This window comes from Giraffa tippelskirchi, chromosome 8 (assembly GCF_054371585.1).
Source record: "Giraffa tippelskirchi isolate mGirTip1 chromosome 8, T2T-mGirTip1v1.2.pri, whole genome shotgun sequence".
NCBI classification, from domain to species: domain Eukaryota; kingdom Metazoa; phylum Chordata; class Mammalia; order Artiodactyla; family Giraffidae; genus Giraffa; species Giraffa tippelskirchi.
The window spans coordinates 108,707,740-108,734,745 of NC_137282.1; the positions used below are offsets into that span (position 1 = coordinate 108,707,740).

General features: G+C 43.7%; 1 protein-coding gene and 1 long non-coding RNA gene across 2 annotated transcripts in view; both read left to right on the plus strand.

Moving 5' to 3' along the window:
* The window catches only part of LOC145516823 (uncharacterized), a 98,896-nt gene extending 76,642 nt beyond the window's left edge, over positions 1–22,254 (plus strand). The window contains exons 8-9 of the long non-coding RNA XR_014061790.1: positions 20,511–20,664; positions 22,020–22,254. This is a non-coding gene — a long non-coding RNA (uncharacterized LOC145516823). The remainder of the gene's footprint in view (positions 1–20,510; positions 20,665–22,019) is intronic.
* A 442-nt stretch (positions 22,255–22,696) lies between these two features.
* The window catches only part of MAP1B (microtubule associated protein 1B), a 94,540-nt gene continuing 90,230 nt past the window's right edge, over positions 22,697–27,006 (plus strand). The window contains exon 1 of the mRNA XM_081518517.1: positions 22,697–22,938. Coding sequence (XP_081374643.1) covers positions 22,755–22,938 — 184 coding nt within the window. The 5' untranslated portion in view covers positions 22,697–22,754. The remainder of the gene's footprint in view (positions 22,939–27,006) is intronic.

Genomic DNA, 27,006 nt, shown 5'->3' on the forward strand with positions numbered 1-27,006 from the left:
CTCTTGTTGTAGAGCACAGGTTCCAAGGTGCATAGGCTCAGGAGCTGCAACTTACAAGCTTAGTTCCCTGGCTGTATGTGGGATCGTCATGGACCACAGATTGAACCTGTGCCTCCTGCATTGGCAGGAGGATTCCTAACCACTGGACCACTCAGGAAGTCCGTAAAGAGGGACTGAAAAGCTAATGAAGCTTAGAATTCAGGACTGTTCATGTGCATGGCCCCTTCCAAGGTGCTGTGAATATATTTATATCCACCATTTTGTTATGTTTTCTTAAAGAAGGCTTTAAATTTCATAAGCTTCAGATCCATGAAGTCTATATCTTCTCTGGGTACAAAATAGCATATAAACATGATTCCATTTTCAAAATGAAAATTCTAATTTCCATTCATAATGAAAAATTCTATTCATATACAAAATAACGTATATATATAACGTATATATATAACGTATGTATATATAACACACGCACACAAACATACCCACAAGTTAGGAAGGGTGTATCCCCAAAATGTTCAAGTCAGTATTCTCTGAAAGTGGCTATTTATTTATTAATCTGCTATTTTCTATTTTACTGGAATGATCAAGTGAATTAGAGCCACGTTAAAACTTGCTTTTGCTCCCATATAAAGAAGTACTTTTCTGAACTCACTAATATTTTCCCACTAAACTTTTACTTCCAGTCTAGCAATATATTTCTCTTCATCTAGCACTAGGAATGAAATTGCCTTTTCAGGTTCCATGTAATCATAACTCTAACTTGGGGAAGTGAAATGAAAATATATGAGCAAAACTGGCTCCCTCTGGGTTAACATCTTCATATTCACGGAAGGATACACGTTGCTATTTGGCAGGTTTTTGCAGGAAGTTGATAAGAGTCAAGAGCTTCTGTTTCCCACTTGCCTTGGTTCTGTCTCTGAGCCCCTCACCCACCTGGTCACGCTCCGTCTTCAATGCCAAGTGCCTTCAGCCCTGCCAACTCACATCTCTCAGCATCACCTGGTAAGGAACTTGAAATCTGAAACTCTGGGGTCATAGAGGGGACAGCTGGCCTTCAGGTCTTTGTTGACAAAACTCAGGACAGCAGAGGCTGAGTTCAAGTCTCTATTAGAATGTCTGAGAATTAGAGTCCTAGAATTACCTTCATCAGTAAGAACTGGTGACACGTTATGTCGACCACTGCTCTTTCTCTCTCTTCCATACCCTTACTCTCGGAGCTCGACCTGTAGACCTTTTCAGCCGTCTCTACTTCCTGCGCCAGCAAACAGAAGTGGGCAGGAGGCAGTCACAGCTGTGTTGTCCTGAGGTCACTACTCTTGTCCTGCTGTATTCTCTGTGACCCTGAAAGAGACCACACTGTGAGTGGGTGGCTGTTGTCTTGGTGGATTTGACTAGGAGAGGAAGGAAAGCAGAGCTGAGGGTTCAAAGAGCTGGCTTGGGGACCACAGCATATGTCTATAGAATTTCATTCATTTATTCATTTGTTCTCTCATTCGGTTTTTCAGGCATTCAACAAATACATATTATGTTCTTACTACGTGCCAGAAACTTATATGCTGTGAATAACAGACAAAGGGAGATGAAGCAGATAGAAACATTGCATTTAGACATTTGTAATATGCTGAGATCATTTCCTGGTCATTTTTAGTTTAGTTGTAACTTTTCTAAAAATAGGCAGACATGGAAACATACACCCAATTATACAGGCTAGCAATCTTCTACCTTTCTAGCAAAATTCAATTACAAGTAAATCTATGCCTCAAAAACATTAGCATGACTGGAAACCCCCTACTTGCAGTCTCAATTTAGTACTCCATAGTGGTACCAGCTCCCAATGAGAGATGAGAGAAGGTTAGCACTATTCCAAGAAATGAGGGTTTTTTTCTGGAAAAGAAAACACTTAGATAGGCATATAGTGAGCACCATGTGTCAGCTGTCATCATGCTTATCTTCATCATTGTTTTAGGCAAAAGAGACAGCACATGCAAAGGTTTGGAGGGAAAAGAGATAGCATGGCATGTCAAGGAGTTTAAAGAAACTTGTGATCAGCCTTGGTGTGGTGAGATATTGGACTGGACAAACAGGCAGGGGACAGACCATGGGGAATGTTGGCCTGGGGAGCCACCAGTGGGTTCTCAGTGTCCTCTGCCTCCCCCTCCCCTAAGTAGGCTCTTATTACCAGTCCCCTGGACTTCTGCTCAGATGAAATATTACTTGACATCTCTGCTTCCCCTTTACCTTTGTTGCCATATCCCAGTCATAGCTCTCATAGCTTCCCGTCATGCCTAAAACAAGGCTCCCATTGGATCATTCTCATACTTACAAATCTGCAGTGGTTGCCCATTGTCCATGGAATTCAGCCAACTGTCTCAATGTGGCATGCAAGCATTGCTGGGCTAGGGCTGCAGCTAAACTGTTCAGGATTCTCTTTTACCATCCTCTGTGTGACGTCTATGAGCTTCCCAGGTGGCACTAGTGGTACAGAACCCACCTGCCAATTCAGGAGACATTAAGAGACACGGGTTCAATCCCTGAGTTGGGAAGATCCCCTGGAGGAGGAAATGGCAACCCACTCCAGTATCGTTGCCTGGAGATCCCATGGAGAGAGGAGCCTGGGGGGCTACAGTCCATGGGGCTGCAGAGTTGGACGTGATTGAAGCAACTCAGCATGTATAACCTCTATAGCCAGCCATGTGCAGCCTCTTGCTTCCAAATGCCTTCTTGCTTTTAACACCCTTCCGTCTCCATCATTTAAAATCTTTGCGCCTTTCAAAGCTCTTCTCCTCCTCTTTGAAGTCTTTTCTTCTTTGAAGATTCCCAATAGGTTGTGTCTTCTGCCATCTCTGAACCTCACTTTATATTTCCTCTGAGGATCTTTTATGATCCCGTGCACTGGTCTGTTTCTTGGCTCAATCATATGACCTCTGAAGTCTTTCTTCTATGGAGGATCTTTGGGGATGAGTGCCCCGTAGAATGCACTTTAGCAAACACAATGCAAAGGTTTAGAACCAGACCCCAGGCAGTGCTCTGCCACATCCCCACCACTCTGGTCTGCTTGAGTTTCTGATGAAGGGAGCCTGGGGTCCTTGGGAGAAAGAGGCAGGAGATGAGTGGCAAGGGCATGCTGGAGGCTACAGCCACACTGCAGCCCACCAGGCTGATCACTGAGGCCAAGGAAATGGCCAGTCCAGGATCTCTTTCAATGTAATAAAGGCTAATCCAGTCATTAGGCTGCAGGTTGGAGATAAGATGGGTGAAAAGAAACTTGCTGAAAGCAAATCAAGTTGGTGGTGGTGGTTTAGTCACTAAGTCGTGTCCAGCTCTTTGCAGCCCCATGTACTGTAGCCTGCCAGGCTCCTCTCTCCATGGAATTCTCCAGGCAAGAATACTGGATTGGATTGCCATTCCCTTCTCCAGGGGATCTCCTCAACCCACAGGTCAAACCCGGGTCTCTTGTATTGCAGGCAGATTCTTTACTGTCTGAGCCACCAGGGAAGCCCCACAAATCAAATTATTCTGCCTCATTTTCTTCCTTCCTCCTTCCTTCCCTCCCTTCCTTCCTCTCTACCTTCCTTTCTTTTTGTCTGCTAACAAGTATCTCTGCCAGGTGGTTAAGAGCCCTTGGCCCAAGTCCTTGCAGTTCATCTAGATGCTCCAGTTTCTCTTGTTTCCCCAGTTAATTACTGTTATCAACTTTCCAGATTTTTGTAAACTCAACACACTGAATAATGAGGTTAATAAAACCAGTGAACTCCTTTGTCATGTACACAGGCTATTTCTATAAAAATGTCAAATGTATTATTAGCTCTGATTTAATCATCTTTCCTCATCTCTTATAAATTTATCCTAAGTGACCTATCGGCTTTTCAGTGGGGGCTTTACTTATTTGGTGTTAGATTTGAAATTTCTCTGGACTTGATCAGAGTCTGTATATTTATAGCTTCTAACGCTTCTGCACTGAATAATTTCCCCAATGAACGTGCATCTAGAATCCAACAAATCACACAAACATGAAGCCCCTGGCAGAAACATTGACTGTCTCTGCCATCCTAGACCTTGGGAAAACCACTTCAACTAAAAAACTTCATATTGACCCTCAGTTCACAGGGTTACCAGAAAATTAAATAATGCATAATATTCAAGTATAGGATTCTTTTTAATAGAAGAATCAGTCTTTAAAATTGCCACACATTCATTCAACAAACACTTACTGTGAGCCTCCTATGGGCCAGACTCTGTACCAGCTCCTCGGATACAAGTTGAATTAGGCAGATACTGTCTGCAGATCCCCCAGCCTCCCAATGTATATATACTAACAGGGCAGACAGGCTTTCAAACAGCTTTTTAGATTGCTTTCAGGAGCATAGAAAAAGTAACAATAGATAAGCTTATTTTGGGCTTCCCCAGTGGCTCAGCAGTAAGAATCCACCTGCAATGTAGAAGACGCAGGTTTGATCCCTGGGTGGGGAAGATCCTCTGGAGAAGAAAATGGCAACCCACTCCAGTATTCTCACCTGGAGAATCCCATGGACAGAGGAGCCTGGCAGGCTACAGTCCATGGGGTCACAAAGAGTCAGACACGACTGAAGGGACTGAGCACGCCTGACCACAAGGTTATTTTACAAAGACAGGATAAATAGGCTCAAGCCAAACACATGTTCTAAAAATCAAGTTCTATTTAAAATGCAAATAAACCCTTGAGGCAAAAAGATACTTTTTGTTTTTCTTTGGGGTGCAAACTGTCCCTGAAAAATAGCAAATCCTTTGGACTGAATTCCTGTACTACTTAATAGCCTGCCAAGAAAGTAAAAACAAACGCTGAAGGTCAAAAATGGGGCTGTAGAAAAATGGAGCACGGATAAGTTAGGGTCATTCCAGGGAGGAAATCAGCAGTGACCATGAGTGCTGGGTTTAATGAAGGATCCAAACATAGAACCCATGAGAAACCTAAGGTGGCTGGAAATTTATCAAACATGTCAGACTCTACTCAATTGTGACCAACACGGAAGCCTGGAAATGTAGCTGGCTGGGAAGCACAGTTTAGAAATTACTTCCAAGTATGGGCTAAGTGATGGGCTTCCCTGGTGGCTCAGATGGTAAAGAATCTGCCTGCCAATGCAGGAGACCCAGGTTCAATCCCTGGGTTGGGAAGATGCCCTGGAGAAGGAAATGGCAACCCACTCCAGTATTCTTGTCTGGGAAATCCCATGGACAGAGGAATCTGTGGGCTGCAGTCTATGGGATCGTAAAGAGTCAGACATGACAGTCTAGAAATATCTTCCAAGTATGGGCTAAGTGATAGGAAACTCAAAGGTACACTCATACATCCATGATGAGCTCATCATCAAGGTGTAGCGGGGACTCAGTCCAGTGAAAATAGGATGAGGGGAAATAAGCCCTACTGCCTGAGGCTTGCAGAAGGTCCTAAGGTGATAACAGGAGAGATGCTCTCAGTGCTTCCTGTAACTATAGTGATACCTATTGAGTACTAACTATGTGTCTGACACTGTGATAAGCACTTGATTGTTTTTTTAATGTCATTCAATACTCTTTTGAAATAAGTTACTGTCACCACCCCATTTAAGGGATAAGAAAATTAAGGCACAGAGATGTTAAGCAACTTGCCCATGGACATTTCTGCTGTTGGATTCATGAACCAGAATGAATTCAGAGCCTCTGTTTATAACCTCTGACCTGTAAGGGGGTGGTTGTTCCCTTTCAAAGACTGTATTTTCCATCATGGCATAAAAGAGACACTTCTTGCATTATTTACCCTGTTCTACGGATGTGAACATTTCTGAGATTAGGTTGCCACTGTGTTTGAAAGATAATGTAAAATAAAATGAATCCATTCTCTCTCCCAAAGTGGAGCTACAGCTGGGTGAGTGTAGGGTCAGGGTAAGTTTTATCAGAAGCCAAATGAAAGAAGAATAAAAACCTGGGCTGAGGCACAGCCTCTCAGAAAAGGGGTTTCAGGAATCAACAAGGCAGTCATGTTTGATTGGCACGGCCAGTGGGCCTAATTCCCAGTGTACTGGGGCCAAAGGGAGATTCAGAGATGAGGGTGACATGGGGTCACTTCAGAATCACAGACTCACAGAGACCTGTTGAGAAAAGAGGTTATTTCGGAGAGTGTGCTCAGGGCTCAAGGTTGGGAAGAAAGAGGTACCAAAGGACATCAGGGACTCCTCCTGGATACAAAGCCTGCAAAAGGAGAAAGGACTGGGTGTGACCAGTTCCCCAGAGAAATATGTCAGCCGGGTCGGAGGCAAGAAGCCTAGCCTTCCTGGGGCAGCTGCACCTGACTGACAGTCTTTCTATAGAATTGGCACCTCTACCAATTCCACTGCCTGATTTGGGGAGAGTGGGGAGCCTACAGATAACTAGCACCAACAGGAGGAGCTGGGATTTAGATAAAAGGGCAGACAATTCTGTCTTCTATTCAAAACTCAGAATTGCCTGCAGTAGCCAGATTGCTCCCCGAAGCACACGTGCAGGGTTACACAGTGTTTTACAGTGAGTGGTGAGAGGTAAGGCAGAAGGAAAAGAGTAACAACAGAGAACTGAAGCCTCCATTTTGGAGCCAAAAAAAAAAAAGTGTTTTCATTTACTCAGTGTCTATAGGAGCTTTTTCCATAGAAAGCTCTGAGAGTGCAGAGCAGTCCAGAGGGAGGCAGGGGTTCAAAAGGTGGTTCCTCCAGCCCTCTGAAGCTCATTCTCCTTAGCACATACATACAGCACTGGGACAGCCCCACTGGGATGATCAGATAGGGCCTGGGGGCTGCCGGATGTCCCACTTGTACCTCCTGTTATTACCATGTGCACAAGTCACTGAACAAAGAGCTGGAGGGCTCCTGGCCTGGGACTAGACATGACCAGATTCACAGTGATCCCTCCTCCTGATTGGGATTTCAGGTGCTGAGAAGGCCAGACTAGAAATGAAGGACCCTGTTCAAGGTGAGAGACTAGATAGACACCCAAGCCTCCCCTCAGCCCTCCGCTGGGTAAGCCTGCATGGGAACCACTGACTTGGGTGTATTTCTGTTTGAGACTCTCTGTGGGCAACTGGACTGGCATGTAATCTTGGCTTACACATCTATTCTGTAGCCTATAACTGTTGACTAGCTGTGTGCTGCCAGGACAGGGTGAGCACATGTGGATGGTTATAAACAGGAGCCTCAGAGCCAGCGGAATCCCAGCACTGTTGACCTTGATGGCACCTCTCCGAGCCTCATTTTCTTCACCTGGAAGACAAGCTCAGGAGAGCGTGTACTCCGTGCTGCCTCCTCAGCTTTATCGTACATCGTGTTCCTCCTCCCTGTGTGCGTCATGCACGCTACTCTGACCTTGTCTCTGTTTCTCATACACCCTGAACTCAGTCCCGTCTCAGACCCCTGGAAGGCTCTCCCCACCATTCTTTCCACCCTGTAGTCTTCACTCAAATACCACCCTTAGCCATACAGTCATACCCTCCTTGGCCAGACAATCCCAAGGAGCTTCTCCCCCAAATTCAGGATTGCGTTTTCATTCTGATCTATTGTCTTCACAAAATTTGCTACTCTTGAAAACTATCTTGTTTACACGTTGCTTTTGCACTTGCTGAGTAAGCATTTTCCTTCCTCCTTATCTAAAAGTGTACCCCATCTCTCCCCTGTTTCTCTCCTCTGCTTTATTTTTCTTACTGATACTTAAAGTGTGATATACTATTTAATCTGCTTCTTTCTTTAGTTTGTTGTCTGTCTTTTCCCCACTAGAATATAGCTCTGTGGAGGCAGACATTTCTGTTTATTTGGGTCACTGCTGTATCCTGAGTGCCTAGCAGGATGCTTGACACACAGTAGGCCATCAACAATGTTTACTGGAGAGCAGGATCTATTTGCTCATTGTCTGTCCCTCTTCACCAGCAGGTAAACACTACTTGAGCAGGCATTTTATCCCCTGTTCACTGTTGCACGTAACAACTCCATAAGGGCACCCAAGAAATATTTGTTCAGTTCATAAGTGGCACCCACTTCACAGGGATATTTGAAGATTCAAATGAGATGATCCCCATAAACTTGACACAAGTGCCATGCACATTGTAATAGTTTGGTAAAAATTAATATGCAATTACTATTAAAAATTGAGCTTGTGGCATCAGACCCATACAAACTCTTGTGCTTTCTTGATTTGGGCTTCAGAAGCCAGGACACGTCATATTTGTATCCTAAGAATTAGCATCAGCTTTTGGTTTACAGTTCAGGCAAGATGGGGCCCCTTAAACTTTATCCTGATCTCGGAAATAATCTCTTTATTATTCTTTCATGGTAAAACACATCTTTTTTGTTGAGTCAACCTGGAGTATTGAAGCTCAATTATCAAGTGCTCTGTTAAATTACATCAAAATCTAGGGTTGAACATTTCCCACCAGCTAATAGCCCCCCTAACCTTGGAAACCTGATTGGTTTTTTTTGTTGGGGGCGGGGAGGCTGTGCTGGGTCTTTGTTGCTGCGAGGGCTTTTCTCTAGTTGCAGTGAGTGGAGGCTACTCGCCAGTTGCAGTGCGGGGGCTTCTCATTGCGGTGGCTTCAGTAGTTGCAGCTCAAAGTTGTGTATCTTGCATCTGCAGGCAGATTCTTTACCCCTGAACCACAAGGGAGACCCTGAGTTCACTTCTAAAAGTGGCATTTTAAAATGAGTTTGAAGTGCTATTAATTTGTAACCACCTGACAAAACAATATGGCTAGATATAAAGTAATACAATACAAGCTGAGTTCACAAGTTTGAAATTAAAGAAATTAAAATTAAAGATGAAGCAAGCCATGAAGTTCAAGTTCTGTTTAAGAGATCTTCTGTATCTTCTGGTACTCTGGTACTTCTGCTCCTCTTCTCCTGTTCAGATAATTTGAATTTGTTTTAATTATAGTAATTTGAAGAGTTCTCAAAATAAGATCTGACCTTCATCTCTGTAATAGCAGACATGATTTATTTACCTTAACTTATAAGTTAATGTATTTTGGAATTTTTCAATCACACATACAGCAAAACTTTATCTATACAAAACTCAGCTATCCTGAAATCTCAGGGAGACAAGGGGTGTTGGCTCAAGACCATCAGAAAAAAAAATAATTTAAAAGAGGCCTCTGGTTAGCCAAATAAATTTTGGAAAATTTATACAATAAAGCTCATGCACTTTATTTAAGTGGCAATTCAGAATCTATTTTGGCCTCATTGATTTAGCATTCTAAACTTACTGATTAAATCTTACATAAAAAGGAGGGAGTTTGAGATATTTCTTCAAAGTTATAATATTAACATCATCAGTAAGTGATGGCCGACAGCTCATCAGTAATGAAGGAGGCAGCCAAACCAGGAACCAAGAAGCAATGGGTAAAACTGCCTATATGAGGTAGATACTTGACAATTCATTGCAGGGACAACATCCCAAGAGCTGTCACTGTGTTTCAGCTAATCTTCACAATGAGAAACCTGAGTCATCAAAGAAAGATAAGTTAGGTTCAGAACACTCTGTGTACAAATGGAGAGGAGTGTTTAGCCAAACAGAAAATTAAGCTATTCGGAGTTATTCATTCAGCAAATCTTTACTGAATGTTTTTATTTATGTGCCAGATACTGTGCTAGGTAGGTCTTGGGAACACACAGCAGTTCTGACTCTCAAGAAACTCACATTCTAAGTCAGGTTTCTAAGTGTGGTCAGGGAACCCCTAGGTCCATAAGATCCTTCCAGGCTATGTTCAAGGTCAAGGTTATTTTATTAATAATACATACTAAGATGGCATTTGCTTATTTCCCACTGTTTTGGCACTTTCACTTATAGTGCAACAGTAATGGTGAGTACGACTGCTATTTTAGCTTTTAACTGAAATAGTTGTTGGTTCCTTAGCATGAATCAAGACAGTGGCAGCAAACCTTCTAGTCATCATTGAAGAAAAACGCATGCACAGCAAAAAACAAAAACAAACAAAACTCCTGCTACTGTCACTGGAGAATGTCCTTGACCAAGTAGGAAAAATGGTTTTATTAAATTTCAACTTGGAATATATCTTTTTAATATTCTATGTTATGAAAATGAATGAAAGTTATGCATGAATCACTTTTGCTGCCTGTCGAAGTATGATGGTTGTCTAGAGGAAAAACACTTGTGTGATTGCTGGAGTTACAAGCTGAAATAGCTACTTTTTTAGTGGTACAAAATTTTCACTTGATGATTGACGTACAAACTGTTCAAAGTTGGGTATTTGGCAGAAGTTTTGTCAGAAGTGAGAAACGTGTGCTTATCACTTCAACAAAACTAACTATAGTGTTGGTTGCCAATAATGCAGTTTGAGCTTTCAGATGACACTTTGAGCTCTGGAAAACTAGAATTTGCAGTTTCCCAATAATAAAAGACTTGTCTGATGAGAATGGTATTAGCAAGTTAGATTTTTTAATATATGTATATTATATAATGAAATCATCAGATTAGAATGATGTTCATAATTCAGTGAACCTATCTCTTTTCCAAATCACCAAAATGTATGTTACAAAATCATACATGATTAAAAAAATTCACTCAAAGTGAAGAATAGACCAAGTGGACTTGTATGTAACAAGATACAAAAATTTCATTGATTTGCTTTCAGATTACACATTGAAAGTAAACTTTGAAAATCTACCGTTTGTCGAGTTTTAGCATAGTATCAAAGAAGAATATCCACAATTACCTGAAAAGGTTATAAAAATAGCTCTCCCTTTTCCAACTATCTATGTGAAACTGGATTCTCCTCATATACTTCAAGCCAAAACAATTTATTGCAACATACCAAATGCAAAGGCATATAGGAGAGTCCATTGTAAAAATGTATGATAATGCCATTTTCTCTCTGAAATATTTGCTTTGAAAAATATAATTTGCATAAAAATATGTTCTTAGACATTAACATGTAATGTTTATTATTATTATTTTAAATGAACTGATAAAAATATTTTAATAATTTCCCAATTTTAACTTCTAATACAACAAATATCAATAGTGATACCCACATTTACAAAAGCTCTTCAGAGTCCTTAATCACTTTTAAGAGTGAAAAACAGCCCCAGTCCAAAAACCTTAAGAATCAATGGTCTAGGGGCTTCCCTGGTGGCTCAGTGGTAAAGAATCCACCTGCCAATGCAGGAGACACATGTTCAATCTCTGATCTGGGAAGATGCAACATGCTGCCTGCCTTGGAGCAACTAAGCCCGTGTGCTACAACCACTGAGCCTGTGCTCTAGAGCCGGGGAGCCACAACGACTTAAGCCTGTATGCCCTAGAGCCCAGGCTCCACATCAAGAGAAGTTACCATGATGAGAAGCCTGTGCACCACAACCAGAGATTAGCCCCTGTTTACTGCAACTAGAGGAAAGCCCAGGCAGCAACAAAGACCCAGTACAGCCAAAAATTAATTAATTAATTAAATCATTTTTTAAAAAAGAACCAGTGGTCTAAGAAGAAGACACGGACTTGTAAGTCACTAATTCTAACCTACTCCTGTAAGGACTCTGATAGGAAGAAACACAAGATAACATGGGAGGCTAGAGGATCCAGCCCAGTCTCGGAGACTCAGGGAAAGCTCCCTCGAGAAAGTTATCTGTGTGCTAGGACTTCATGGATGAAAAGTTAGCATAGTAAGAGCGGACCGATGTTCAGGATAGAAGGAGGAGCTTTTGCAAAGGTCCAGAGGGAAGTAAGAGTATGGCTCATGTATGAATATCAAAGTTACTTGGTAGAGCTAGAGACTAGTTTGTGATAACCGAGACTCTTCTGCTTATATTATCATTTCAATAAAATGAGCATTTATGTACAGTGAAGGATTAAAAATGAACTTTCTCAAGATGTGCTGTTCTCAGTCACTCAGTCATATCCGACTCTTTGCAACCCTATGGACTGTAGCCCACCAGGCTCCTCTGTCCATGAGATTTCCCAGGCAAGAATACTGGAGTGGGTTGCCATTTCCTACTCGAAGGCATCTTCCTGACCCAGGGATTGAACCTGGGTCTTCTGCTAGGGCAGTCAGATTCTTAACCACTGCACCACCTGGGAAGCCCCTAACCCTAACCCAGAAGACAGTTTTGCTTATATTATCATTTCAATAAAACGAGCCTATATGTACAGTGAAGGGTTAAAAATGAACTCTGTCAAGACACATAATCCTAAGAAAGGTGGGAAAGCTGGAAATAGTCTCTGGCATACTGTAAATATTTATGGAAAGTTTAAAAGAACCACCTGAATAAATTGGCACAAATATTTAATTAGAAGTTGTAATCTACATTCCATAATGTCTCTAAGCATAAGCCAAAATTCAGACTATTTTTAAAAGTTTTTTTGTGTTTAAAAGAATTCTAATGAGAGATTAATTTTAACGTCTGGTTTTATTTTGAAATGTTACATGTTTAAGTTTAAAGTCTTATATTCTTTAGAAATACTATTTTCATCCAGATCAGTGGCGGTTCTCTCATGAGTTCAGATCATATCCAACAGTGATTTCCTCTATAAGAGTCATAGATTGTAATGTCAGCTTCTCTACATATTGGTGGCTTCTTTGCATATGGTCATGGTTTCCTGTTTTTCCATTTCTGTTCTCTCTAATAATGTCTTCACATCACACTAAAGAAAGCCTTTCAATCAAATGCCCTGGAAACCTCCCCAGGAGTGAGGTTTTGGCAGAAGCCAAGGTAGACGTGTGTCCTGAAGACCAGTTAATCAGCAACTCTAAGACGTATGTTCACACTCAAAGCCCCTGGTCTATCCCATGGGTATTCAGGAGCTGGAATAGAGCTTCTGAGAGTAAATTTTTCTCTTTTTTGTAGGAGTTCAGAAGAAGCAGAAACAAATATTTCTGGCTCAGAGGTTAGGCTCAGTATAACTGGTATCTTGGAACAGAAAGCCACCCGCAATCACGTGACTGCAATCTTTGGATAGCAGGCTGCTGTTACATATTACAGAATTAGGATTCACTGTCAGCAAAGTGCAGTGGCCAAGGCTGTATTGCTACACTTCACAAACCTTGTTCGAAGGGCTCTATTTATTTAGACACATTTCTGGGGCACTCCAGAAAATATTTAGTTAGCTTCTGCTTGTAAGTCTACTCACAGGTTGCTTTATCGATATGCTTCTGCGTTATATGTTGCATATTGTTTTGTTTATTTGCCTACATCTTTTGTGGATCCTCAGAATCTTAAAGGACAAAATAATACAACCATGGGTGGTTTATAGTGTGACATTTTTTATAGTGTATTATACTTCAAGGAAGGGCTTCCCTGGTGGCTCAGTGGTAAAGAATCTGCCTGCCAGTGCAGGAGACGTGTGTTCGATCTCTAGGTTGGGAAGATCCCCTGGAGGAGGAGATGGCAACCCACGCTAGTATTCCTGCCTAGGACATCCCCTGGTCAGAGGAGCCTGGCAGGCTCCAGTCCATGGGGTTGCAAAGAGTCAGACATGACTTAGCTACTAAACAACAGCAATACTTTAAGGTATTGTCAAAAACAAACCAGAAAAGCCAACCCGCTACCCAGGAGTGGAGGGCCCCCCTTGGCCTTTCCACTGTTGCTGGCTGCCCTAAAAAAGCAAAAAAGCAACAAAAATTTGTCAAATCAGCAAAACTAAGTAATTTAAAAGTAAGATCAACTCTGAAACTGTGGTGGGTGCATGCTCAGTCACTAAGTTGTATTCGACTCTTTGCAACCCCATAGACTGTAGCTCACCAGGATCCTCTGTCCATTGGATTTTCCAGGCAAGAATACTGGAGTGGGTTACCATTTCCTCCTCTAGAGTATCTTCCCAACCTAGGGATCGAACCGGAATCTCCGGTGTCTCCTGCATTGGCAGGCAAATTGAGACACAATGAGGTGAGGTAGCTTGTCTAATACACACAGCTAATAAAAGGTGGGATTGGACTTGGACGTCAGGCAACCTTAACATAAACTCACGGGATTAACCACTATGCCACATTTGGACATAATGTTAGTGAAGTTTCTGGGGATCATATATATTTAGGTAACATGACATTTTTCCATCAAATATGATGATTGAATATTTAGTAATTATTTTTTAGGATGAGAAGTCAGATTCACAAATATTGATCTATCTTCCTCACTCTCAGTAATCACTTATTGGAATCATCTCATTGGTGATGGTGAGAGGAATGGTGGATCAAAATCTCAGGGGACAGCACGTGTGGCTCAAAGACTAGCTCATTGGCCTTCAGAATGTTAACATGACCTAAGTAGTCCCCTCTTGTACACTGTGTGCCCCTGCTTCATGCAACTGTCATGATTAAGGTAAAATGCTTTTCCAGATCAAATCAGAACCTTCTTTTACAGTTACGCCTTGGTTTGGTTTATTTGTAATCCTGATTAATACATTTTGAAATTTCAAATGCTTAACAAGCAGTTGATTTTTATATTTGCCACAGGAGGGCATATGGTTTAAAGGGTTGAGAAATGACAGCATAGTCCTGATGCCCCCAGGTTATAATAATATCTGTTAGTGGTAGTCCTAGTGACCTTCCTGTGCCACAGCTTTGCATCCTGGAAAACAGAAGGATGGAGATTCAGAGAGACAATGTCTCTGAAGCCTGCTACAAACTGTGAAGGGAGTACAAATGCCGGGTTACATGGGGGCTGTTCTGACTCTGGTTTGCATCCCATGCTCCTTTGGTTCTGGCAGATTCTCCACACTTTTTACTGCCAGTTGGATATTTCTTATGTCATGTCCAGCTTCTCACTCCCTGGTAGGGATGAAGACACAGTGGTTCAAGGGCATTCAAGATGCCATCTCACTCCACACTGAATCTGTGCCATTCACAGTTCTTTTAGCTGCCTTTTGTCCAGGGAACCTTCCTTATCTTCTAAAAAGTGTTTAAGATGCCATTTCTCTCCTTTCCCTGGATTTCTGTATCTGCACTTCTTCCCATCTGGAAAGTAAGCTCTCTGAACGTAGGGATCAAGCTTGCTTTTCTCATCATTGCCTCCTGGGGATCTACAACAGTGTCTGGCACATGGTAGATGGTTATTAAAGGCATGCTGACTGAATGAAATGTATGAGTGACTTAATAAAGGATTAACCCTTTTCAGCACTGATATGACAACTTGGAAAACTTTCTTTTGTTCTGCTTGTCTGTATATAATTTGCCTTTTTCCCCTATCACTTTTAAAAACTTCTTATACATACACACAGAAAGAACCCATCTCTGAAGTAACAAATCCATAAGCAACAATGGAATTCTGAACAGAACCAAACTCCTTTTAGAAATGGCAAAACTTGAATACCATCTATTGAGAAATTGGATACTTGCTGACTGTGGGATTTGGGAGAGATGGCCCACGGTTTTCCAAGGGGCAATTTTGATTGTATTGCTATTTTAAATCCCAGTGGTTTTCAGGTGTTCTTGTCCAGCTCCAACCTATTTAGAGGGTGAATGCCATGAACCCTGACTGTACTCTCTGAGAAGCATGAAGGTAAGAGCTGCTGGGTCAGGCAATTTCATAAGCAGCCCCATTCTCCTCATGAGCCAGCCCACAGTGTGGGGCAGGTCTGGGGCACCACCATCCAGGATGCTAGACCACATGGGAGCTTCCAGACAGGCATGACACAAGGAATTAGGTTCCCACAGTGCCACCTGTGTTCACCAATTACCACAAGTTTAGTGGCTTAAAACAACACACACGTATTATTTTGCAGCTTTAGGGGTCAGAAGCCCTAACATCAAGGTGTCAAGCAGAGGTTCGTTCCTTCTGGAGACTCAAAGAGGAGAATCTACTTCCTTGCCTTTTCCAGCTTCTAGAGGCCACCATGTTCCTTGGCTCGTGGTCCTCTTCCTCCATCTTCAAAACTAGCAGAGACCTTCGCATCTCAACCTGTCTGTCTTCATCTCTCTCACTTGCTCTCTCACCTCATCACATCTCTTCTGTCATTACATCTTCTTCTCTAACTCAGACACTCCTGTCTCCCTCTTATAAAGACCTTTGTGATTATACTGGGCCCACTTGGGCTTCCCAGGCGGCGTTAGTGGTAAAGAATGTTTCTGCCAATGCAGGAGATGCAAGAGAGGCAGGTTCGACCCCTGGGTTGGGAAGATCCCCTGGAGAAGGAAATGGCTCCAATATTTTTGCCTGGAAAATTCCATGGACAGAGGAGCCCTGCAGGTTACAGTGCACGGAGTCACAAAGAAAGAGTCGGACATGACTGAGCACATACACACCCAGATAATTCAGGATAATCTCCCCATCCCAAAATTCTGAACGCAATCACCATCTGCAAAGTCTTTTTTGCCAGGAAAAGTAATATAGTCATCCGTACTGGGGATTAAGATGTGAATGTTTTGGTGGTGGGGGGCATTATTCTGCCGACTCCCCCCACCCCACCCACTCTGTTCCTCAAAAGTGGCCTTCGGGGCCTCCCCGCTCCCAAGGTTGGCACATTCACAGGCTGCTGGAGGCCTCCTGCCACTTCCTTCTTCTGAGTTTTCCTAGTCCTCCCATCTGGGTGCCACCTTCTCCCTTCACGTTCCTTTGAGCAACCAGGGCCCTCTTAGAGTCTGTGACCCTGTTGAATACACTGAAAGGGGGCATGTGTTTTGTGTAGGAGACTGCTTGGAGGGTATTGGATGCTACGGTTAACTCTCTCCTTTATTCTGTAGCCTTAACCTAATACACAGAGAGCGACAGCATTCCTTTCTGCTTCCTTTCACCACGTTGGAGTGTTCATTTGTTCCTTTCCTGACTGACCTGAGTCAGGAGCCAACTCTGTGTCCTCCCAGGGCCTAGAACACTGCGGCAGATTGTGGGTGCTCAGCTGTAGCTGATGGTACTCAGCAGAGGACACGTGAGCCACTTCTCGTGGGCCTGGGGCCATCTGGAGGTTTCCCCCAGTCCCCAGACAGCACCCCTCACCCCTACCCCAGAGCACCTCTGCCAGGGAGGCATGGCTTCCCTGACCGTGAGCTGCTTGGGTCCAGCTGTTGAGACGACAGTTGTCTCTGGGGAGGGGTCGCAGCCTGTGGCCCAGGAAGGGAGTATGCATTTACGTGTCTGCAGCTTCCTACCTTGCGCAAGCTGGCTTCTTATTGCTTTGCTGTTTGCTATGGGCCCGGTGGTTTTTCTGCAATGCCAGCTGAGGAGCTCTGTCTCCAGGCAGCCTTGGCTATTTCCACTATAATTCTGTTCCCCTCAGGATGCCATCCTCTGCATGTGTTGGTATGACTCATTTGGCGCTTGTAATTGGTAAGAGCCTCAGCTTAATGAAAAGGCACTGGATGAGAACTTCCCGGCCTCCTTTTCAGCCACTCCCTGGGTAGGCCTTACCTCAGCACAGGCAGAATCTTACCTCCAGCCATCAGGAAATGCATAAGTAAGAACTGTTTAATTGCCATACAGTAGCTAGGTAAAATTTGGGGCTGAGGTTGAAGTGGGTTAAAGGGCAGGGTAGATGAGGGAATAAAAGCACGAAATCAAACTTTCTGCTGTTACATACTCAGAATCTACTGGGAAGAAAGAGAGGTTACCAAGTCATTACAAAATTCTGCAAAATCTTTTCTCAGTAAAATGCTGTGGAGTTGAGGAAAAATAAGTGCATATATATCTCCCAGTCTTTATCTGGATAAATCCAAATCATTAAGAATAAAGTCTTAAAGTACTAGAAAATCCCTGGAGAATTTTTCTTATATAATCTCAGAATGGCAAAGGCCATTCTAAATATAACATAGGACTCATAAAGTATAAATGAAAAAAAATAGTTAAATTTAACTACATAAAAAATATTCTCCATGGCAAGGTCTTCAATGCATAGAGTTAAAAAACAAGTGCCAAACTGATAAAAAGATATTTATAAATCATATTATAGAAAAAAGCAAATTTCCTTAATGTACAAAAGAATATGCACAAATCAATAAGAAAAAGACCAACCATACAATAGAAAAATGGGCAAAGGGTATAAGGAGGCAGTTTATAGACAATGAAATGCAGAAGACCCTTAAACATGTGAAAAGATGGTCCATCTCTCTTATAATAAGAGAAAAAATTTTAAATCAGTTCATAAAAGCTGAAAACAAAATGTAACAATGGAACTTATTTATGTATTTAGTGGCATAGTATATTAAAAGGAATTAATTCAAGTGACTTTAAAACTGTATCCCTGTGGCATATATCTAATAACAAGAAAATTGCAAAAAAAAAAAAAAAATCCTAAATTGCTTTCAGGAATCCCATTGATATTAGGAGAATTTTTATTGTTATTCTGAGAGTGTGATTTACAAATTATAAAATAAAACAACAACAACAAAAAAACATTTTGGTGTTGCTGGCAACTGGGAATTTTGGTTCTCTAGTGTGATACATTCTAAGAAAAAAGTAATTGCAAAAAACTTAAACTTCTTTTAGTAATCATTGTTGGAAAAAATGTTCCATTTTGACCCAGCATTACTGTGAGTATAATTTGTATGTATTTTCAGATAAAGAAATGAGAAATTATCTGCTTGTCTAATTCTATCACCTTTGGTGTCTTTGAGAACTGAAATTCTTGGTGTAAGACAGAGGAAATACAGATGTAAAGTTGAGGTTAAGCAAAATCTCTAGTCCTTCCTGAATTGGCAATATTGGTATGAACTTATATTTGATCTCGAAAAAAATTTTATTTTCTATTTCTGTCCACTGAAAATATCTAGAAGCAATGACTAAGGTAGTAGCAACAAGCAACTCCTAGTATTAGGACTATGGTCTCTAGGTACCATTTCCCTCTTGAGGAACCTTAGTTCCTCATTAGAGAAATGGCTAATTCTATGTTCTGAGGCAAGGTATATTCAAGGTGAGCTGGAAATATCTCATCATATCACTGCCCAATGATGGAAAAGTTAAAATGTCAATATGAATAATATCAATATGAATCAAAATATCAATATGAATATAACTTCAAGTTATATTCTTAATGAAACAAAAAGTTATTAATCACCATTGGAGGATGTTATGGATGAATTAGTTATTTTCAAAATTAGTAAATAAAGAGAAAGAATCATGTATTTATCCTTCCCTTCCTCCATAAGTGGACCTCAGGCTAACTAAGTAACAGGGTGATATTTCTACTAACAGAAGTCTTCCAGCTGTCAAATGAAGAAAGGATAATAAAATTAGAATATTACTTTCTGACATTTAATGAAATTAAGGATCTAGGTAATGATCATCAACGGTTGCCAAGATCTCAGGACAAGGTCAGCCAGTCTTTATGTACTTTTCCTGATGGAAGAACACAGTATCACCCAAGAGGTATAATTGCAAAAAAAAAAGCAAACCTGAAACTGATGAAGCATTTACATTCAACTATCAGTATATAGATAATTCAGGAGATGGAAGAACATGTTAAATACAACAGAGTCAATCAGCAAAAATCAGACTGTCAAATTCTGCAGAACAAATGTTTCTATAATTCAACAAGAAGTTTTAAAGGAAAAAAAGAATAGGAACACATAGATTAAGAGATTTAAGACATATCCAGTCAATCAAAATACATAGAGCTCATTTGGATCTTGATTTAAACAAACTGTAAAAATCATCTGATTTGAATAATGGGTACACAGAGGTTTCTTATACTATTCTCTCTGCTTTTACACATGTTTGAAGTTTTCCATAGTAACATGTTAAATAGTAATAGAAGGAATAACTAACCCTTATTGAGTGCTTATTATATGCATGGTACTATTTTAAGCACTTTACATATTTAAACTGTTCCCCTGTCTGTGAGGTGGGCACTCATCTCTATTATGCGAATGATGAAATTAAGGCACAGAGTGGTTAAGCATCTTGCCCAAGGTCACATAGCTAACAAATTTTGGTGCTGGGACTTGAAAGCAGGCAGTGTGACTACAGAACCCAATTTCTAACCTATACACTACTACCTCTCATGAAGATGGTGGCTTGGACTAGGTTGGGGATAGTCAAAAGAAATAGAAGGATTGAAGAGATACTTAGGAGGTAAAATTGACCAGACTCCACGCTAAATTGTATATGGGGCTCAAGTCGGTGAGGGGTCCGAGATGCCTATGAGGTTTCTGGTTTGACTGTAGGATAGGTGGTGATAATGTTTGATGAAATAGGGAAAGTGAGAGGGGATCAGGTTTGGAGGTCAAACAGGATTTGGGTTTGGAGCATGTTGAGCCTGAGGGGCCTTTGGGACACCCAGGTCATGTCAAGTGGCAGCAGGTAACAGCGGCACTCTTCTATGTTAGTTTTCCCCTTCCTCCTTAGAACTGTTACCTTTTTTTTCTTGAGATGGGGATGGGAGCAACTACTTTTCTAGTTTGTAGTGTCAATATTCAGTTCTTGTTTCAGAGGAGTTGGTAGTTGTGCCCAATGTGATGTCACCTACACATTTTGTAAGATGCTTTCACTCCATTATCCAAGAAACTTGGTCAAAACAGGTCATCAATCATGTCTTGAGTGCTTACTATCTTCCAATCACTGTATTAGGCATTTACATTCTTATCATTTACTCTTCTTTTACAGAGATACTCACATTGTTGAAAATGCATTCTTCTACTCAGTAAATAGATGAAGAGACTGAAGATAAGAATAAGTCACTTGCCCAGAGTTACAAAGTTGGACAGTAGCAGTCAGCATCTCTAGTCTGTGTTCTTCCATTTCGTCTCTTTTTCAAAGTGTGGGTAATGACTTAAGTGGCTCATTGTCATAGTATTTAATTGCACTAATTCATACAGTAGGAAAGCTCTTCTGATGTTTTCATCCAACTTTCTGTTATGACAATGGAGAACAGCTCAGGTGCTAGTATGTCTTCAATACCTTTCTAACACGTTCTGTTTTTAACTTAGGGTATACCTCAGGGTCAGAGTCTTGAGCAAATAACAATAGTGTATAGCAGGAATTTTTGTCATGGTACTTATTTTCATTATGTTTATTTTAGGGATGCCTTCTATTTATAGTAATTAGTGTTTCCACCTATAGAGCAGTAATTTCATTTAAAATAAATTTAAGAAAAGAAATGGAGCTAATGAAAACTCTTACATAAATAAAAATAAAGATGGTTTAGAGAAATGGAAGGCCATCACTATCTGACACTGATTTCAGTGGCTGAAATTGGAAAACCGTGCTCCTTACAACATCTCCTCCCCCTATTATGGCCTTGGTGTTGGCCTCACCTCTCTAACAGAAACTGAACGCTTTCTCCGTTACCATCTTACTTGAAAACTCATTGTCACTGACCACTGGTGAAAGCAGCTCTCCAGTAACTTTAGTCCCCATTGATCAGTCTGGCATATATGATAGGGCCAAAACCATGTCAGGGTTTCAGGAAGGAGATAAGAGCAAAGAGTACATTACCAATAAGTCGGGGTGGTTAACAGCTAAGACAATAGGCTTTTTGGAAATCTTAGTATATCCAGGTGATTTTTTTTTCTTCTATTTATATGCAGTCTAGTATTAAAACTATATTGGCTGCTCTAGCTTCCATTCATTCCTCTTTCCTAAGCCTCTAGTTCTCCAGTCTTTTATGACAGTACCATGTTTGACCATTTTGTTCCTTCTTCACCACCACCACCACCACTCCCTTCCTGGGACATAAGTTATATTCATTATATTCAATATGTTTGTCAGAAATGGTTGTAGATGGGCTGCCTTTAAACGTTTTTATGAGTTCTTCTAAACATAGACAAAGGCAATAAAAATTCCCAATGCTACATGTATTTTAAAAGACATCACTGTTACATGAAATAATTTTGCTTGTGTGTTCCCCAAGGAACGGAAAAGTACACTATAGTCACTATAATCCTGCTGGATAGAGACTATATCTTCTCTTTATTGTTATGCCTGATACTATCTGTTCAGCATATTATTAAGACCAGCAATCTGTATCTGGAATAATGCATCTGTATTCTTCTCATTTCCCATGAGCACTAAAAAGCCAGTACTTTTTCATCAGTGGGTCTTGCAGAATAAGTTCCAAAGCCTGAACAATGGTAAGCTGAGGTTTTGAATTTTTGATGTATTCTTCATGTATAGGTGGTGAATACTGGTAAATATGTCTTCCGAAATCCACAACATCAAAGAAAAGACAGGTTCCATCTTCCTGGGCGGGGTTCCCTCAGCCCCACGTCCGCTGTGTTAACACAGATCCTGAACACCTGGCTTCATCGCAGACGGTACCCAAGGCAGAGGCCTGACCTGTGCACCTAGGACAAGGCAAATATCCCGACTCTGAAAATGGAAACCCATCCACTTCTCCTGCACAAGCGGGGTGAGGGTTTGGAGAGGGCCGTGGCTGTGGGTGGGGGTGTAGGTTGGGAGTGTTTTCCCCTCGTCGAGTCTTCCAGCCCATTGACTCGCGGCCCTGCCCTGACCATTGTCCGCACACCTCGTCCCTCCAGCTTCCGGGCCGCGGGCGAGATGATTTGCTGCAGATGACATCAGCCCTGGGCCAACGGTTGGAAGAGCGGAGGCAGCCACCCCGCGAGGATGTGCCGGGTGGTCCTTCCCTCCTCCTCTTCCTCCTCCCCGGCGCCCTGCCTAGTCTCCATGTAAAAGAGGCGCCGCCTCCCCGCCCTCTCTCACTCCCGGCTCCTCTCCGCCGCGCGCTCTCGGAGAGGGCGGAGGGGGAGGCGGCGCGCAGCGCCAGGAGGAGGGGAGACGCAGGGGGCGGAGCGGAGACAGCACCTTCGGATATAATCCTTTCTCCTGCCGCAGACGAGAGGAGCTGTCGGAGCCGGCCACTTCGCCGAGGCTTAACGCGCCGGCAGGATGGCGACCGTGGTGGTGGAAGCCGCCGAGCCTGAGCCGTCCGGCAGCATTGCCAACCCAGCGGCGACCACCTCGCCCAGCCTGTCGCATCGCTTCCTCGACAGCAAATTCTACCTGCTGGTGGTCGTCGGCGAGATTGTGACCGAGGAGCACCTGCGACGCGCCATCGGCAACATCGAGCTTGGTAAGAGGCCCTGCGCCCCCAGGGGACGCGTTCGGGGAGACGCTCAAACGCGACCCCACCCAGGGTACGACGGCCACCTTTCTCCTCCGGCACGCCCCGCACCCACGCCTTTCCCCGCCACTTCCCGCACTCTGTCCAGATTCCCCCTTTTTTTTTTCTGGGTTCATTTAGGAGAATAATGCAAATTATTAGATTTGCGACCCAGTGGGAGAGTCTCTCCTAACCTTGAGGGATCCGTCACCAGGCTGGGTCTACAGATTCCAGCTGGCTACCAGCTCTCCCACTAAATGAGATGCAGGTGTCAAAGGGGGCAGAGGCTGCAATAAAGCCGCAACCGCAGGACACCAAAGGTGTGTGTGTGTGGGGGGGCCGTTGCAATTACCTCTTTCATCTCCCCCGCCCCCCCCAGCAAAATGCTGGGATTGCCCCTCGTCAGCAGACCCGAGGCTGAAGGTACCATGTGCCAGGGCGCGCGTGGGAATCCCCCTAGCCACAACCACCTCAGCCCCGAGAAGTGCCTTTGCTGGCTTAAAACCTCTCCATCTTTTCTTCCCTCGGAATGACTAGGCTAGTCCTAGGGCCACGCCCGCTCCCCCCACCCCCCCGGGACGCAGAGATGGAGAACCGCCTGCGCCTCCCTCCCAGACGGCGCCAGCCTCTCTACTGCCCCTGGGGCCTCGGTTGCAGCTTTCAGCAAGGACAATGGGACCCCCAAGTTGCGGGGTGGGGCTTCTCCTTTTAAAAGTCTTTGCCTCGGGAGTGATGGCTTGGGGGTGGGGTGGTGGGTAGGGCCGGCGCCTGGCCCGGTGCGGGCACTAGGCGCGCGCTCTGCAGAGGCCGAATAGCGGTTCGCTGAGAAACCCTGGGCGGGGCCGTAAGGGTCCAGCGGGCGCAGCCTCGGGCGCGTGGACCCACCCGCCCCGCAGCCCCACCCGGGCTGCCGCAGTGCCCCCGCCCGCTGCACCTGCCCCCCGCACTGCGGCGCCCCCACTGGGCGCGGCCGGCCGGGCGTGCGTTCCGCCGGGGCTTGGGGGTGCTGCGTGCTCCCTCGTCTGCCTCAACCTGGCTTTATTGAGCGCGAAGTCCCCGGGTGGGCAGCTCTGTCCTCTGCCTTTCCCTTTCCCCCCGGCATCGCAGACCTCCCCTTCTCCCAGACCGAGGTCGCCGGTCCCTCCGCTACCACAGCCCGCGCTCTATTCTCTCGGGGTGGTGCTGAAGCGCGTCTGCCCCGAGACGGGCTGGTGGGCGTGGTGCAGTCCGCACTGCGGTCTCTACGGCAGCCCGAGGCGGACAAAGGGCGTTCACGCAGCCCTCGTTCCCCGCGCCCGCCCCCAACTCCCCATGAAAGACGCAAGAAAAACCTTGTTTTAGATGGAAAAAAAAAAAAAAAAAATTAAACTCTAGTGGTCTGCCTCTGCATTTGGAAACGGTCGCCTGTGCCCAGAACAAAAGGCTGCAGGGTGGAGACTCGAGTTGCGGACCTGGTTCTTTTGTTTAACTTTGAAGCACTGGTGTTACTTTTTGTCTTAAAAAAAGAAAGAAAGAAATGTGAGCAGAAAGCAGACTTGTTATTTTATTCGGAAAAAAATTTAAGAACAGGCTGGGTCAATAGTGAAATGCCTCATTTGAGCATCTAATAACCCTTCATTTTTCAAACTATAGTCCTTTTAATTTGATCTGTACTAATTTAGTTTATTTGCACATTTTCTCCTTGGAAAATTTTACACGTACTGACTTTGGGTGTGGCTGCTGTATGAATCTATGACTTCGGATTTTTTTAAAAAAATATTATTTATCAGCACCTTTGCTGGGAAGTAATAATAAAGCAGGAGGTGGTTTTTTTTTTTTTTTTATGTATAAAAGGTGCATAACCATCCGATGTGGTGTGAGGAGAGGGACCCTCATCCCCATTTTGGACATGGGGCCCAGAGAGGCAGGGATAGGGAGACCAGCTCAAGGTCACACCACTCATAAGTGACAGAATGCCGGTACTGCAGCATCACTGGTTTTCTGGCCCCGTCATGATGTTAGTGCAAGCGAGGCTAACATCACAGGGAGATCAGTGGTTTTCACGCCCTGTCATGATGTTGGTGCGGGACGGGCTAATATCACCGGGAGATCAAAGAGCAATTTCTAGAGCTTGCCTTTATACAAAGGCAGTAGTCATCCACTTGTGGGCAGCACCCCATGCAGGGGGGTGGCTCAGCAGTCGCCTTCCATGTAATTATCTTCCTGCTTTGTTACTCCGCTGATCACCCTTTTAGTGCCCTATTTCTCAGGGGGTTTATTCAAGCTGCTTCTGTTTGAGGATAAACTAGATTCATCCAAGTTATCGGTCACTGTGACGTGGCCTCGACTGTTTTTCACGCTACTGGAACTTAGTGATCAAGTTCAATTTTGTCTTCCTGCCCCTTTTCTTTTTAAAAATTTATTGATGTATTGTGTAGTGAGGGAAAGGCACAAATCATAAACGAGGAGCTTGGTGAATTTTCACACACAGACATAGCTGTGTGATCCCGATCAAGAAACGAACGTTCCTGGGACCCCCAGAAGCCCCCTCAGGTTTCTTTTCAGTCAGCACGCCTTCCTGATTTTTCTGTGCCCTGATTTAGTCAGCTTTTTGCAGGGAACTCTGAAATAGCAGTATTGATCCCATTAAGAATCAACCAAATGAGTGAGCAAAGCCATTTCCTAAGGCACAGTAACAGATGCTGCTTTTCCTCTGGAGATCACTCTCTTGGGCCCTGGGGTCTCGGATGCAGCTCAAACCACAGGGCCTTCCAGTGCTGAGTGGAAATACTGCTCCCGTAGCTTTTCTGACAGTCAGAGATGACTTAGCAACAGGGCAGGCTGGCTGTTGCCCTGGGCCTGATGTGATGCTTCCTCAGCTCTCAGGTTCCAGCAGGGCCTCCTCCTCCAGAGGTCACTCTGATACCATGGCTGCGGTGGCGGGTGCCCATGGGACCAGTTGTGTGAAGCAAGATGGAGATGCTCCAGGGGTTTGGCCCCGGTTGTGTGCCACAGCCTCTCCGCAGGGAAAGCGGTTCATCTTCTGCCCCTCTTGCTTGTCTCCCCTCTCATCCTGATGAGGCTCTGTGAGTCTGGAGACCCTGGCGACTTGGATTTTTGCCATTTGATGATTTAAGGCTCTATGGGAAACCCAGAAAATAAATCTGTAGGAAGATGGCGGAAATGCAAGTACATCAATAGGCCTGAATCAGCCCACCATGGAGGCTGAGTACATGCTTCTTGAAACCTAGTGTTACTGAATCAAACTCGAGGCAGCTCACCTGCACACAGTAAAGCCAATCTACTGACCCCAGGTTGTGGTGAAGGAAAGTGCAGCTTTATTGTAAGATGCTGATGTAAGAAGAATGGGTAGCCTGTGCTCAAAACCCCGAAATCCCCCAAGGGTTTCAGCAGAGCATTTTTAAAGGCAGTGTGCGGGAGGGTGTCCCAGAGTGTGTGATCAGCTCATGCACCATTCTCTAATTGAGAATTAGATTGATGATGAGGTAACAAGACTACACTGGGCTTCCTTGCTGGCTCAGATGGTAAAGAATCCGCCTGCCGATGCAGGAGAGCTGGGTTCGATCCCTGGGTTGAGAAGATTCCTTGGAGAAGGGCATGACAACACACTTCAGTATTCTTGCCTGGAAAATCCCCATGGACAGAGGAGCTTGGTGGGTACAGTCCACAGGGTTGCAAAGAGTTGGACATGACTGAGTGACTAGGCACAGCACAACAAGACTGTGTTAATGGGGACTATGTGCTGATGGTCATCAAGTAGTTAATTTCTTCCATTTGATGGTGATTTTAGCATATGAAAAATAACTGAGGAAATATGCCTCAGATACTAATATCTAGGTATTTCAGAGAGGAACTAAGCAGAGGGTATAGGGCAGGGGTCTGTCCCAGGAAGGTCTCATAGGGTCCTGCTTGGTTACACAAGGACAGAAAACCATCATTCCCTTCTTCAGCTGCATTCAAAATGCATAATGTAGGGTCTGGTCATTTCATAAGTTTGAAAGAACAGTCTTTGCTCAGACTGATCTAGCTTTCTTTAGT